Source organism: Pelobates fuscus, chromosome 7, assembly GCF_036172605.1.
Source record: "Pelobates fuscus isolate aPelFus1 chromosome 7, aPelFus1.pri, whole genome shotgun sequence".
NCBI classification, from domain to species: Eukaryota; Metazoa; Chordata; class Amphibia; order Anura; family Pelobatidae; genus Pelobates; species Pelobates fuscus.
Genome location: NC_086323.1, coordinates 53416200 through 53432579, shown reverse-complemented (window position 1 = coordinate 53432579; position 16380 = coordinate 53416200). Strand labels below are relative to the sequence as shown.

Here is a 16380-nt window from a genome sequence, read left to right as displayed (position 1 = left end):
GAGAAAAAAAGCAAAAAACTAATATTTGGCATGTGTTTGTGACTAAGTGGCTACTAAAAATGACTGGACATACCCCATTTGCAATACATTGGGGGTTGTGTACTTTTGCAAATGGTATGCAATCATGGGGGTAATTCTCATTCCTGGGCTACCATACGGTCTCAAAGGCAACATTACCAAACTAACATATTTCAATGCGAACAAAATGAAATGCAAGCCTTATATTTGACTCTCTAACTTTCCAAAACACCATAAAACCTGTACATGGGGGGTACTGTTATACTTTGAAGACTTCACTGAACACAAACATAAGTGTTTCAAATCAGTAAAACATATTACAAAAATAATATCGTAAGTTAAAGTGCCGTTTGTATGTGAAAAATGCCAAAAACTTCACTTTTACTGGAAAAAATCATTGTTGTAATTCAATTTATAATTTTGAAACACTAATATTTGTGTTCAGTGAAATCCCCTGAGTAAAACAATACAGGTTTTATAGTGTCTTGGAAAGTTACAGGCTTAAATAGAACGCTGTAATGGAGTTAAAGGGACACTGCACCTCAAATAAACAAACACATTCCAGTCAGTTCATGGGTAGGTAGCCATGTACTTGGTATTTGAAATGTATTGCCTAAACAAAACTCAAACTGGTTTTGGCGATATATTAGCAATGCCCTATAGACTGTGAATATTGCAATTTATGGTGGATTCTTCATTTCTATGGTTTCCCACACTGTCCGGAGTTTTTAAAATTGGTATAAGCATTAAAAAAAACAAAAAACATTTTGAAACAGAAAGCTTATAGTAGGCTTAACGCATGAACATTTTATTGCATCCTAAGTTATAGCAAAGTTCCAATCAAAAGCAATGGTAAGTTCAGCTGTAACTACTAGATTTTGCTCAGTGTGAAGATGTGCCTAGGAACTGCACCACCATTTTTTAAACTCTCACTAAGTTAATTACTGAAACGAGAATTCAAAGTGAATTTCAAATGTTAGGTCAGAGTAGCAGTAAACACTGTCTTTTAAGAGAAAAGGCAGTGTTTACATTACAGCCTAGGGACACCTCCTGGGGCACTGCTGCAGACATTCAGTGTTTCCACCCTCTGCACGGATGAACTGAACTTTTCTCATAGAGATGTATTCATTCAATGCATCTCTATGAGGAGATGTTGATTGGCCAGAGCTCATCTCAGCCAATCCTATAGGAAAGCATTGTAATTGGCTGAGCTCATCACTTCTGATTATGTCAGCCAAGCAGGCAGATCAGGGGCAGAGCACCAGCAGACTGGAATAAAGGCAATATTTTCCTGTATTTAAGGGTGGTGTGGGGGGTGGGGGTTGGGGGGAAGGCAGATATAGCTTTTAAGACTATAGGGACAGGAATAAAAATTTGGGTTCCTGAACCTATAGGGTTTCTTTAAATTTTAAATCCACGTTGAATTCTCACTTTAGTAAATAACCATGTTTAGGCAAGTGTGCGTTGTTGGGAAATCAAACTGAACTGTCATTAGAACATAGGTTCAATTTAAATGTGAGTGGAAAACTTCACTAACCGAGAACTGCAATGAAAGATCTGGCTATATGCCTGTTATTTTACACCACCAAAGAGATCCTTGACACCAGGACACTGGGAAGTATTTAATGTAATCCATGAGTGGCACCAAATGAAGTGTCAAACGTAAATGTTTTTCTGTGGGTGAGTTCATCCTTAATGTGGGTATGTGGTGCCCATAAATTCAATTTAAACCAAAATGATCAAACATAAAAAGAAAGAAAGAGAAAGGAAAAAAATAGAATAAACCTCACCTTCGCAGTTTTAATGTAATGGCTCAAAACCTCAGCACGAATTTTTAGTGTCTGTGCATGAAGGATCTCTCTGACTACCCAAAAGCTCACCTGCAACAGAAATAAAAATGGAAGCATGTAAGTGGGACTAACAAATTAATGAAAATTTGCATATTTATACAGTCAAGGGAAGGTCTTTGAAAATAAACAAAGATGTTAATGTGTTTTGAAGGAGAAGGCAAAGGCTGTTCAAACTGTTAGGTTATATTCATAGAGTAGTAGAACACAGAGGATGAACCGTTACTTCTGCCTGCCTTGAACCATACAATATACAGGCATAGAGTGGAAACAGGAAACCAGGAAGGTGACTGCTGAATGAATCGCTGACTGTTCTAACATTAACTGGGAATTTCTTGTCTCGGTTTGATTGAAGTCTCTTAATTAGCATTAGTTAAAATAGCTTATCTGGATAAGTACATAACATTAAGTTTATTAGAAGTTAATTTAAACATGTGGGTAAAGAAATGCACTTAACTGACTGATGTCTTTGCAGCTGACGGAGATCGCTATGATTGAATTGTAATTGCAAAGGATTCATATAAAAGAGCAGATTCCCTTCCGAGAAGGCCTTTGTTTATTGATGGCAATCTTTACGTCTCAGCATATTTTCTAGGGGTACTACTCTGCACAAGCAAACATAAGCCAACTAGATCGCACATTATGAATCATGAAAAGGTATCACTGTTAGACCAAATGTATGCACATGTTTATATGTATGGCAGGCAATAGTATAATAAGAATAAAGAGACTACACAATAAAAGCAGGCACAAATTGTTAAAGGTACACTATAGTCACCATATTCACTACAGCTGAATGTAGTGGTTCTGGTGTCCCTATCTAAAGCATGTCCCCTCAAGCTTTTCAATGCAAGCATTGCCTTTTCAGATGTAATTAACCCCTTTTATGTCATGGATGCAGGTGCTTTCTACAAACTTATGCTAGAAGAACTGTGGGGGCATTGACTCTAGATTGTTTGAACGATATCTAGGAATCTGAATAGTATGTGACTAGTAACCTTTTGGCACCACAATTGTTTTGAGCAGTGTGACAGACCGCGGTCACGGAGTACAATGCCCACTGCTCATTCAGGTGTTTTCTCCCGTGTATTGTACGTTTCCCCCATGTATTTAGTGTAAAATGCCCTGTTGATCGTTCGGGAGCGCTCATGCGAACAGAACCAGTTCGTCTCCCGAAAGCAGACCATCCCGATACTGCCATTAGAATGTTCACACCAATCAATCAGAACGTTTGCACCTGCAACATAAGTGTGAAACCGCAAGGGAAGTAATTAAAGAGTGCTCCCCTGGGTGGCAGTCACTTCGTATAGGCGAACACCACCCAGGGGGAGCATTCGTATCCCGAAAGAAAACGCTTCCCTTGTGGGGTTTTCGCACCAGGACTCCATGAACGGGTCCCTGAGGTTGGTGGGGACACTGTTGGGCTACTGGCGGTTCGGATCGCCCTACCTGCTCCTAATGGAGCTATAATCACTGTTCTCCCTATCCGGGAGTTACAAGGCCAGGTTCGTAGCTGCCCAGAGAACGGTTTTCCCGGGGCTACCTAAGAGCGGCGCGAGCCCCAGCGGAACTGGAAGTCCGTGCCGACCAATCGGAAAAGGAGCTACCATTCAAACTGGGTTTGCACGATTTTCCAGATAGGTCGGCACGAGTGAGTGTTGATTGGTTGCGGCGGGGCGCAGGCGTCCAATCGGGGAAGAAGCACCCATTCAAACGGGTTTCGTGCCCTTCTTCCTTATTGGGTCTGTGGTAAAAAGATGCCGTCTGTCATGCAGGCCTGGGTCCGAGGAGGCACCTTGCTTCGGAGTAACACATGCCCATGGAGTTCATCATAAAAGCTCCCAGTTTTCTGTAAGATGGTCATGCATGGCCAGGAAATGTTTCTCACAAATCATGAATCGAGCTGCATTAATGGGGTTTATTGGGTATACACAATGCTTCTAATGAAAACAACAGAGTAGTAAAATTACATGAGAAACCTCAGCCACGTCTTGGTGCTTGCAGAAGCTGCATGTTTGTTGCAAAGGAAGAAACTTTAGTGATAGCTTTATATGAATAATTTATTATTCTGTGTGATTTTCATCTATTGTTTCATGCATTATAATTGGTTATAAAACATATTTTCCCACTGAAAACTAAATACATGTTTGGGAATATTTTGAATCCATACTTTTAACTCTTTGCAGCATGCTGTCCAACACACTGTTCAACAATACATGGAAGGACAATCTTTTGAGTCATGGAACGCATACAGTTAAAAACCGGTATCCCCACTACCCCTCATAACAGACATTTAAAATAAAGAAATAAATAAAAGTGGTCCAAATTAAATTTGTGTTTTTCTTGGAAACAGGAATGTCCATTTCCTGAAACGTAAATGGCTGATCACTATAGCTCAGGGCCCTTCTGGTTCCCACATCCTATCACTCATCTGGGACAGGAAACCAATGTAAAATCTAATAAAATAAAGTGTGATTGACAGACAAGCAAATATTTCCTTATGTCGAATTAAAATTACGTACAGATAGCCTTATTTAGCATCATATACAATTTTTTTCAGCAGCCCTTCTATGTGCTAGCCCATTTTGACATTTGTGTTTATTTACTAAACAGGTAAACTGTGGACTGTTAAAGGAATTGCAAAGTTAAGTCCAAAATTGGCAAGTGGAAAAACAGAGACAGGTAGTTTGTGTTAAAAGTACACTATAGGGTCAGGAAGAGAAATGTAAATTCCCGACCCTATAGTGTTAATAATACTATCTGGTCCCTCTAAATATAGTGACATCTTACCTTAATTCCAGTCTGCCAGCACTGGCTCCACCCCCAATCCACCTCCATAGCTGACAATCAGAAGTGATGATCTCAGCCAGTCACAATGCTTTCCCACAGGTATGCATTGGATTGGCTGAGATAGTCAAGGAGGTGGGGGGGCAGAGCCAGTATCTGAGGAAAATTCAGCGTCTCTATGCAGACTGTGGAGAGTGATGCTAGACATCAGTTCTGCACACTGTGCAGCAATCCCCCAAGAAGCACCTCTAGTGACCTTTTGAGGAGTGTCCACTAGAGGTGTTCCAAGGCAGTAAAGTAAACACTGCCTTTTCTCTGAAAAAGCATTGTTTACAACAAAAAGCCTGCAGGGGCTGACTATACTCATCAGAACAACCACATTAGGCTGTAGTTGGTCTGGTGACAATAGTGTCCCTTTAATGTTTTGTTAACACGTGTATGTTAATAGTAGAGAAATCGGCAACTATAAAAATTCTTACATTGGACGGTAATGGCGTTCGTGGCAACATGGATGTCAATGTAGAAAATAAGACTAGATTAAAACCAGCACCTTGGCAGAGAACAATCTGTGTTTAGCAAAATCGAGCAGCTATATTGATTTACTATAACCTAGTGTTTCTGAGTCTATTTTACTCTATACTGGCTTTTAACAAGGCAATGACATTCTGCATAGCCTCAAAAAATAGAGACACTTTAGAATATTTACATTTAAAGAGAAAATAAATGTTAATAATAACCTTTGCATAACCTTTTAAAGAAGACCATGTAATTATTTAAGGAGTCCAGGAATTCTGAGGAAACAGCTTGTACTTTTCATGCTCTGACTTATTATTTTCGGATCCTGACAGTGTAAAATTGAAACCAGACTGGGAACCTATGACAGTTCCACTAGAGATGCTCTCTCTTATTCACAAGTGATAAAGAAGATCTTCACCAGACCTCAATGATCTGAAATTGTAAGCAGCTCTGATGACAGAAGCAGTGAAAGATAATTTACTGAGGATCAAGTCATACATTTCACTGATCAGCTGTATCTCCGCTCGCATATTTCTCCTTCAAACCATACCTTTAGAACCACTAATAATAAAGCAACTTTTAATTCAGATCAGTATGCTCCATCATATTCCATGGTGTACTTATAATAACTATATATAGAAAAGTGTTTTGGAAATAGTTTAGTGGCATTAACAGATTAACATAGTTAAAAGGGACACTATAGTCACAAAAAAACAACTTTAGCGTAACCCCTTAAAGGACCACTCTAGTGCCAGGAAAACATACTTGTTTTCCTGGCACTAGAGTGCCCTGAGGGTGCCCCCACCCTCGGGGACCCACTCCCGCCGGGCTCTGGGGGGAGGAAGGGGTTAAACTTACCTCTTTCTCCAGCGCCGGGCGGGGAGCTTTCATCCTCCTCTCCTTCTTCCTTGCGACGTCATCGGCTGAATGCGCATGCGCGGCAAGAGCCGCGCTCGCATTCAGCCGGTTGCATAGGAAAGCATTTACAATGCTTTCCTAAGGACGCTTGCATGCTCTCACTGTGATTTTCACAGTGAGAAGCACGAAAGCGCCTCTAGCGGCTGTCAATGAGACAGCCACTAGAGGTTTTGGAGGCTGGATTAACCCTCAGTATAAACATAGCAGTTTCTCTGAAACTGCTATGTTTATATTAAAAAAAGGGTTAATCCTAGAGGGACCAGGCACACAGACCACTTCATTAAGCTGAAGTGGTCTGGGTGCCTAGAGTGGTCCTTTAAGGACGGAGGCAATTGTACACATTCTGATCAAAACAAAATGCAAATGAAACCTTTAATTTGACTATATGCCTGTTCTTCCATAATTCACCTCTTTCTATGAAACAATTTTAAAGGAATAAAAACTGAAAGAGTTTGAAAGCTTAAGACATTTTGTTATTTTCTTAATTCTGCGTAGCATTTTAACGGTGAGTGTCATAATACTGTTAGATTTTACTAAAATAAAATACGCATAATGATTGATGTTCAAAGATGTCTCATGAGTACACAAGTACCACATTTATATGTTTTATTGGCTTTTGGAATGTTACAGGGTAAAATATAGGGCTTTCCCCTTTCCAGTTATTACACATTGAAATTTGCCAGATTGGCTATGTTGCCTTATAAACCATATAGCCGCCCAGGAATGAAAATTACCCCCATCTTGGCATACCATTTAAAAACATTCAAAATGGGGTACGTCCAATCTTTTTTAGTATCCACCTATTCAAAAACACTGGCTGGGCGGCGGGGCCTGAACGCAGAGCTGAGCAGATGCACACAAGCACAGCTCTTGCTCTGCACAATCTTTCACTCGACGAAACGACACAAATAAGCCCAGAAATTAGATCAAATGAGCTACCGACGGGTAAACGAAGTTAAACTGAACAGTTTAACACCTCACACGAAGCAATCCAAGCCGGTTTGCAAGGATCCGCATCTGAGGCCTAGCATGAACAGCAGCCTGATTGCCGGGAGAGGCGGCCGATCTCCTGACGCTGGGTTGGTTCCACATTGCCGCTCTTCTGTTCCCCTGATACCCCCCCATGTACAGGTTTTATGGGGTTTTGGAAAGTTACAGGGTCAACTATAAGACTTGCCAATTTCCATTTTTGCACATTGAAATTTGCCACCAGATTGGTTATGTTGCCTTTGAGACCGTATGGTAGTCCAGGAATGAGAAATACCACCAACATGGCATACCATTTGAAAAAGTAGACAACCCAGGGTATTGAAAATGTGGTATGTCCTTTATTTTTTAGTAGCCACTTGGTCACAAACCCTAGCCAAAGTTAGCATTCACATTTATACTTGTTTTTTGCTTTTTTACACAAAAACTGCTCTTTCACGAATATCATCATAGTGATATGTTTTACTTTTTTAAAACACTCATATTTGTGTTCAGTGCAGTCTGACTAGTAAAACAGTACCTGCCATGTACAAGTTTTATTGTGTTTTGTAAAGTTACAGGGTCAAATATAGGGCTTGCGACTTAAGTTCTCTGAACTTTCTGCCTGGGTTGTCAGACAAGTCCCTCAAATTGTAAATTCACATAATTATGTAAAAAGATTACATAAATACACATGTACTATTCTACCAATCTACCTCTACTCCTACCCTTACCTTTTGTGTCACTTTACCCCACTCCCTATAGCATAGAAGCTTATTGAGCAGGTCCCTCAACCCCTGTGCATTCAACTTGTGAGGTCAAATTACATGTTTGTTAGTCCACCCATTGTACAACACTGCAGACTTAGTTAGTGCTATATAAATAATAATATATATTTAAAGTCTACATGTATTTTTATTTACAATCAGGGTGTTCTATGCCCGGTTTCTGCAGGGCTGTATAGTAGACCCTGCGTTAAAGGGTTAATGAAGCAGTTTTTGTGTATAGATCTTCCCCCTGCAGTCATACTGCTCTATTCTCTGCCATTTAGGAGTTAAATCACTTTTTTATGCAGCCCTAATCACACCTCTCTGCAGGTAACTGCACAGCCTTTCTAAACACTTCCCGGAAAGGGAGATCTAATGGTTACATCCCTTTCTAAATACAAAATTATTGCAAATTCTGTTTCTCTCTTGTGCTGCTCATAGCTTGCTAGACCTTGCAGGAGCCTCCTATATGTAATTAAAATTAAATTTGCAGAGCAGGCGTTGAAACATCTAAAATAAATTAACATCTGATTTTAAAAAATGAAACCACTTTCATGCAAGCTGTGCGAGTCACAGGTAGGAAAGGTGTGGCTAGGGCTGCATGGACAGAAAGAAAAGTTATTAAACTCCTAAATGGCAGAGAATTAAGCAGTAAGACTTCTGAGGCATATTTAATTAAGCTAAAGTTGCTTTGGTGACTATAGTGTCCCTTTAACACAATGAATAGTTGACTGTTCTGAAAACACTATCAGGGTTATTTACTAAAGTGGGAATGCAAAGTGAATTGTTTCATGTTTTAGTACATATGCCATATGCAAACAAATTATACTTCAAAGAAAAATAAGTTGCCTTTAAAAAAGTTTCAGAACCGGAAACAGCCCCACCAATAAGGAGCCTCTAATTCTAGTATGTTTTTTGTTTTCGCTCTTATATCCCAGAGAGCCATTTCCAGCATGAAACCTCTGTTCTGAGATGTGGGTGGAATATTGGCATGCCTGCACATAGGTTTTTTTCTGTATGTGTCCCAATATGTAACTAAGCAACGGCACAGTTCCACTCACTACACAGGATGTATCCAATTGCTCAATAAGCCTATAGCAGCCATATTCACAGGTGCAATCAATACACAGCCTGGTTCACTCATTGTGTTCATTAATTGTCAGAGTCACCAGTAAAACCCTTGTGGCTGCTCCCTCTCCAAAGGGAAAGAGAAATGTCTGTACAAGTGTTGAATGTCAACACAGCACACTGAAGTTGGATAGGCTTTGAACAGCAAAGGATAAAGTAAAATTCCTTCTCTGATGTCACTAAAACAGGTAGTACTCTTATAGCTGTAGCGATCTTGACAAGTTACTGCAGTTATAAGCTATTCTGGGCATGAAGATATGATGCATTGGACGTTTTGCAATGATGCAAAGTTGTCATGGAGCTTAAGGTGGCTCTTTAACTAAAGAAGGCATAACAGCCACTTTAATAGGGCGATTGCCAGGTAACTCACCTGATTGAAACGTCTTGTAAAGGCCACAGCATTTGGTGCAGAACTGTACTTTTCCTTCTTATTCCAACCACAGCTTGATAACTCCTGTGTAGAAGAAAACAGGTTTACCCGATTAGGGAGAGGACAAGGCATGCAGACTTCACCACAGGCAAAAATAATGAAGCAAAGCAGGTGACAAACAGCATCATACCACCACTGAAAACAATTATTTATTTAAGACACAAAGTAAACCTAAGAGAAGGTGGCTCTGTGGTTGGAGCCGTCTACAGGATCTTGGAAACAATTGTACTTCAAGCTCTGCATAAGCATTCACCAATTTAGCTTATAAGATCTTTAGATTGAGCTGGGATTCCAATGAAAGTCGAGCGCAGTCCTCATTTGTCTCTCATACCTTTCTATATTTATGGAATAACTAACAGTGACAGTGTCACTTTAAATAAGACTGTATGACAGTTTTAACTTTACTGGAGTTTGTCGAGTTCTGTACTATACATACACACAAACATGTGTGTTATGAGTAGTGTCAGAAATAAACAGAAATGCAATCATAAGGCGAAATCACATTACAGGTGATCACATTACCTTCTGGTTTGGACATTGGAAAGGGCATGGGGTTATTATGACTTACAAAGGTCCAACATATTCTGCAGGTCTGTGCATAAGGGGACTGGCAAACGAGTAGTTGCAACAAGACAAATTGGACACACAAACAGAAGGTGCTGTAACGCCCTACTCAAAAAAAATTACATTCTATGGGGTATAATGACATAACTTGATCCTACCCGTCCTCTAATTTTGCTAGATGTTCTGTATAAGAGTGCTATAGGGCACGACTCTAAACACACAACGTAATACTCCTGCTGTACTTGTATAAAGAAATGGGATTTATATTGAACTTACTGCAAGACTTAAACTGGTGGATAGGCAAGTACACAAAGGGGTTGTCTACACAACATAAGAACTAGATCTTAGTGTAGTGGTTCTGCTGCCGAAGTCTCTGGGAGCCGTTACCCACGTTAAATGTAAAAAGGTTTAGAAGGGGTTTAAAAAAGGGGGGGGGGGAGCGGGAAAAAATAAACAGATTACCAACAGCACTTTGACACCACTCCCTCCTCTGCTGTACTGATAATTCCCAACCACAATATGCATTTTCTATATAAAACAAAAAACAAAAAAAAACAACCTAGATGGTGGTGACTGGCTGAGTGCAGTAGGGGTGTGTTAGCTGTAGCAGTTTTTATTTTGACTGAAAATCTTAAACAGCTGGAGGAGCATGCTATAAATTTAGGGGGGGACCTGGGTGGGCAGGCTGAGCCGAGTAAAATGTGCTTGTTGCAAAGATGGTATGGGGATTTGGCCTAAGGAGGAGTAGTGATAAACAGTTATTTCAAGGAATTTACAGCTAGGAGTGGCAAGCATGGGGGAGGGCACAAAAATAGTTGTGATATACAATTTAGAATGTTGCCAATCAAATCCAAACAGCCAGATTATTAATGACTACATGTAACTGCAAGAACAGAATACTACAGTAGTACACTATAGATAACAATAACAACATGATTATAGGAAAGTAATCTAGTGGCAGAGGTGAAAAAAATCCGGTGCAGCATCTTATGAATCTTCCTTTTAGCTGTTATAAATGGTTTAATGCTGTATGGAAGGACAGTGCCAGGGGACTCCAGACACTATAACCTATTTAATTAGATGAAGCAATTATGATGAATACAGTGTCCCTTTAATATAAAAAGGGTGGGGATTTACCAAAAGTGAGTTGTGGTGAATGGATATAAAAAAAATAATTTAAAAAAGTAGTATAATCTAAGCCAAAGTTGCAGTTTTTCACCTTTGCAAAACCACACATTTTAGTTCATATGAAAACTGAAATAAAAAAAACAGTATTATTATTATGACTGAGTTAAAAGGGTGCTGCCCAGCTCCATTACTAACAGAATAATAAATATAGCATCAGCAAGGGATTTGACAAACTCCAGGAGACAGGGAACCATGCTTCTTATAAATATTATTGCTAGCATGAAACATTTTTACATCTATGGAGGCAATGGTTGCCTGGCTCTTAGAAACCAACCAGAGGGGCAGTGACTGACAGATGTACCTGGCATGCTATGGTCCATATGGTCACAGAGTTGGACACGACTGAACGACTACACAAACAAACAATACCTAATATGAAGACAATATAAACTTATTAATCTAGGACAATAAAGGATTACCATTTTTAGAGACAAGGATATATTATATATATTTTTTCCCATTTAAACAAACGCCAAGGTGCAATTTAGCCTTCTTTTATACCACCAACCGCATTATTGAAGTATAAACTTGAGCTTTTTTCCAACCTGAATTACAACTTCATGTTCACTGGCAAAGAGGTTATGTAAAGAGACTGATAAATATGAGGCATAGTATCACTGTATTCTAAATCCCCCATTATCTGCACATTACTTTAATTGTGAACACTGGCACCCACATACATAATTTCCAACCCTGGGAAAGCAAGGGGCAAAGTTCTGTTAAGAAGAACCATAGGCTCTTATATATACATCTTGCTGGGATTTATAGAGTGTTGGAGTATGGAAACGGGTCATTAAATCTGAAATTTCATAAAATACTCACCTCTGGCTGAATTGCTTTAAAGACTGGAACATCCATTAGTGTTATCTGACCCTGAAAAATATAAATACGCATACAGAGGATTAGTCCTGATTGAAAAGTAGCTTTCACCAGCATGCAAACAAAATCCTAATGAAAGAACAGTTGGAAAGTGAAACAACTGTCATGATTTTAATATGTTCAAGGTGTGAGATTTCTGTCTCGGGGGCAAGCACACGGTCTCTTCCTATTTATGGGCTGACAGACTAAAATCACTCTTTTTAACCCCTTAAGGACACATGACATGTGTGACATGTCATGATTCCTTTTTATTCCAGAAGTTTGGTCCTTAGGGGGTTAAACACTGGTAACCAGGTGGCAGTCATGAAATATAGTGTACCTCCCAAGTGTACCTACATAAAAGGGACAGTCCTTATTTTCAACCAAAATCCCTGTGCCTCTCTTTTCTATCCTAATATCCATCTTATTAATGAGCTCCATATTGTTGGCATGTCTGACTCTATAACAGAGTTTGACAATAATAATACTCACAGTAATGTGTTTTTTTTTTTTTAACTACAATAAACGCAATTTGGAAATCAATCTATAAATAAGAAATTGTTCTTGTTCTAAATAACATTTTAGTAACATAAATTGTTATTAGCAAGCAACTAATATTTTTCAGAACAGCCCCATCCCTAATATTAATGGACCACTATAGTGCCAGGAAAACTTACTCGTTTTCCTGGCTCAATATGGTCTTTGGGACCCCTCACCCTCAGGGTCCCCCTCCCGCCGGGCTCTAGGGGGAGGAAGGGGTTAATCCCTTACCTTTTTTCTAGCGCCAGGCTCCCTCGGCGCTGGGTACTCTCCTTCTCCTTTCCCTGTCATCGGCTGAATGCGCAGGAGCCACGCGCGCATTCAGCCAGTCCATAGGAAAGCATTCTCAATGCTTTCCTATGGATGCTGGCGTCTTCTCACTATGAAAATCACAGTGAGAAAAGCGGAAACGCCTCTAGTGGCTGTCAATGAGACAGCCACTAGAGGCTGGATTAACCCTAAAGTAAATATAGCAGTTTCTCTGAAACTATGTTTACAGCAGAAAGGGTTAATCCTAGAAGGACCTGCCACCCAGACCTCTTCATTCAGCTGAAGTGGTCTGGGTGCCTTTAGTGGTCCTTTAAGGTGTCTCTTTGCACATTTGAAATGTTGAAAGATGTGATGTAGGGTTTCTCGTTCAAATGTAAACAGTCAGAAAAATCTAAGTGCATTTAAAATTTTAGACCAGAGCAGCCATATGCCGCCACGTTTTCTGGCTATTCTGATCTAAAATTTGAAATTAAAACAGATTTTTAATTACCTTGTTATATAAACAAGGTAACTGAAAAAAGTGTTTTAATGTTGGCACAATAGTTAGAGGGTAAGGGGGGGAGAGGAGGAATTATGGCAGTTGGACAAAATAGTTGACCATATTAGTTGCCGGGGATCCTAGATATTACGCCTACAAGGTTACAAAAGTAGCATAGTTTTCATTCATAGCTATAAGCAAGGAAGTGTGATGTCCTGCCAGTATTGCCTCTTAACATCGCTAGAAAACCTTTCAAAGCTCTTATTTAGTTTTACTTGCCCTTTCCCAAACCTGTAATTTAATCTATTTTACAACGTCAAATATTAAGCAAATAAATTATTCAGCTGCAAAATCTATATTAGGATGAGCTACATGTAGAGAGCATTAATCCTTGTTTGAATGTTTTACTGTGACATAGTAAAAAGGAATTTGCATTGACTATTTCCACAGGTCGTGTGACAAACATCCATCTGCAATTATAAAAAAAACAGACACCCAGGCAGCATATAATTAGATCGCAGCATGCACTTTTTTTTTATAAATTCTTTATTTTATTGGTTTTCAGAAGTCATCATAATGTGGGGACGGGAGTACAGAAAGAAAAGTTCAGGATGGATCAAATCTTGTTCTTGTAACATCATGTAACCGTAGCAACAAAAGTAACATTTTAAGTCTGGTTGTACATGTTGATAGGCTATGCCGGGTTTACATCACTCAGCCCAGTGGTGATTTCTCAAAGTTCCTTTGTTCCATTTTAAATGGGAATTTGGGGATCAGGGGGGAGGGGTACAGAAAAGAGAGATGGGTTGGGTTTGGGTAAGGGAGTAGGTTCATTAACATTGCTTTTTGACCCTTCAGTGGTTCTGCGTATTGACATTACGGGTGGTGGTCATCTATGATCTTCCCTGCGTTTCTTTTTTTCTTTTTTTAATAGGCAAACCAATAAAAGGTTTGGAGGTGAAGTAGTAAATGCTTCCATAAAGAGGTGGTCAATGGTTTGAGAACAACAACGGGGTGCATTTTTAGCCAGCAGGTACCACTGCAGCAGCTGCAAGAGTTCCTCCGTATAACTGTCCTGCATGCAGAGAAAGGACCCATGTAAGGGTACAAGTGTAACCGTGTCATGGGGCCTAGTAGCTCTATATCAGGGGTGCCCAAAAGGTAGATCTACATATGTTCTAAAACTACAACTCCTATGATGCTTTGCGTGTCTTTGCATGTCTTTAGAATGACATGGCATGGCATCATGGAAGTTGTAGCTTTAAAAACATCTGCAAATGTATCTATTGGGCAAAACTGCTCTATATAATCTGGTGCTGGTAGCATAGGCAGAGTCAGCGATCTCTTGGGGAGTTTGACAAAATACCCATTCACAAGCAGGAGAGAGACTAGCAGGTCTGTATGATGAACCGCAGTGACATACCAGACTGTCGATCTAGCCAAGATGTGCACTTGAGGTATAAGGGCACTAAGAATGCCCTGGGAGCCATTGCTATTCTGAAGAGCAAAGAGACAAACTGGGCGTGCTGTTCCTGAAAGATGAATCACGGCAACCGGTGATGATACAGATGAATCGGAACATTATGTTATACATGCATTAGATCAGGGGTAGGCAACCTTTTAGCAGCACTGTGCCGATATAGGATTGTGATGTCCCGTAGCGTGCCAGTCCTATTTTTTTTATAAATCGAGGTGTGTATGCTGCCGTATTCTGCTTGTGTTATTTTTACTGTAATTGCTTTGTATCATTGTATTTGTACATATATATGCAGGGCTGTCGTCTTTAATAATGACTGGACCCTGGGCAAAGCATTTGCTTAGCGCCCCCTGGACCCTGTCCCCCCTTCCCAGGCATGCAATCACGTCCTCCACCTCAACACAGTGGCGGACCTAAAGTAGAGAGGTGCAAGAATTCTTGGCGGTCTCCCTGTTGCACGGGTGATTAAAAGGTAGATCCCCATCTGTCGTGTAACTCCAGAAATGCATTGATTTGTTTTTGTGGAATATGTTTGTATGTGGTGTTGGCATGATTGCAAGCGCACACACACACTCACACAGATATACTGACACACACAGAGACATACTGACATACACACAGACATGCTGCCATACAAACATACTGACACACACACAGATATACTGTCACAGATATACTGACACACACACACAGACATACTGACACACAGACATGCTGACACACAGACATACTGACACACAAACATACTGACACACACAGATATGACACACTGACACAGACATACACTTTAAAACTCACCCTCCAGTTTCCTACCTTTCCTGCTGGTGGCTGAAGGCGTTGGGAGTTGGGAGTTGGGGTCTAGAGCTCTTGGCCAGCCCCCCTCCAATCTGCCTACTCTTCTTTCCTGCACGGTTTTAGAACTCTCCCCTATAAAGACCTCAAATCCACCTAGCAGACAGTCATAACACAGATACTGCTGTAAGAACTGTGTGCTTTTCACTATTTAAATTACAGACTAGGGAACGTGAAGAAATATAGCAGAGTCTCCACATTCATTCCTTCACACACGCCATAAGGCGATATAGGGATGGCATGGGGGCACAATGACACAGAATGTGGTGTTTAGCCGACACAAGGCCATGGTATGCCACAGAGAGGCATCGGCTGATCTTACTGTGGACTCTGGTGGGCTGTCACTGCTCCTTGTCTGAGGCATTACTTTAAGTTTAAATGTGCAAATCCTACACATAGCGTCATACAGGTAGTTAACACTGTCGTGCCTGAAGCGCTTGCTGTTTCATCATTGCCTGAGGGGGCCTTTTTAGGGGATATTTTGTTTATTATACCCATGTCTAGGACTCTCTCTTCATCTACAAAGCTTAATCTATCTATATCATTCAGTCAAGTATAATCAGCCTGTCTGTTTACTTTGTCTTACGTGAGTTCAGTAAGCATGTCCCTCAATACCTAAAATGATTAAAGGGACACTATAGTCACCAGAACAACTACAGCTTATTGCATTTGTTCTGGTGAATAGAATCATTACCGTCAGGCTTTTTGCTGTAAACACTGTTTTTTCAGAGAAAATGCAGTGTTTACAATACAGCCTAGTGGTAACTTCACTGGCC

The 16380-nt window shown here is 40.2% G+C and overlaps 1 protein-coding gene across 6 annotated transcripts in view; it reads right to left on the bottom strand.

Annotated features, from left to right (window-relative positions):
- RALGPS2 (Ral GEF with PH domain and SH3 binding motif 2) overlaps positions 1-16380 on the bottom strand; it is a 199989-nt gene that overhangs the window by 114045 nt on the left and 69564 nt on the right. For 5 of the 6 annotated variants that reach the window (XM_063428270.1, XM_063428273.1, XM_063428272.1 and 2 more), the window contains exons 4-6: positions 11952-12002; positions 9318-9401; positions 1809-1898 (exon numbers count right to left, since the gene is read on the bottom strand). In XM_063428270.1, the coding sequence (XP_063284340.1) occupies positions 1809-1898; positions 9318-9401; positions 11952-12002 (225 nt within the window). The remainder of the gene's footprint in view (positions 1-1808; positions 1899-9317; positions 9402-11951; positions 12003-16380) is intronic. The other variant, XM_063428275.1, reaches the window with a different exon arrangement.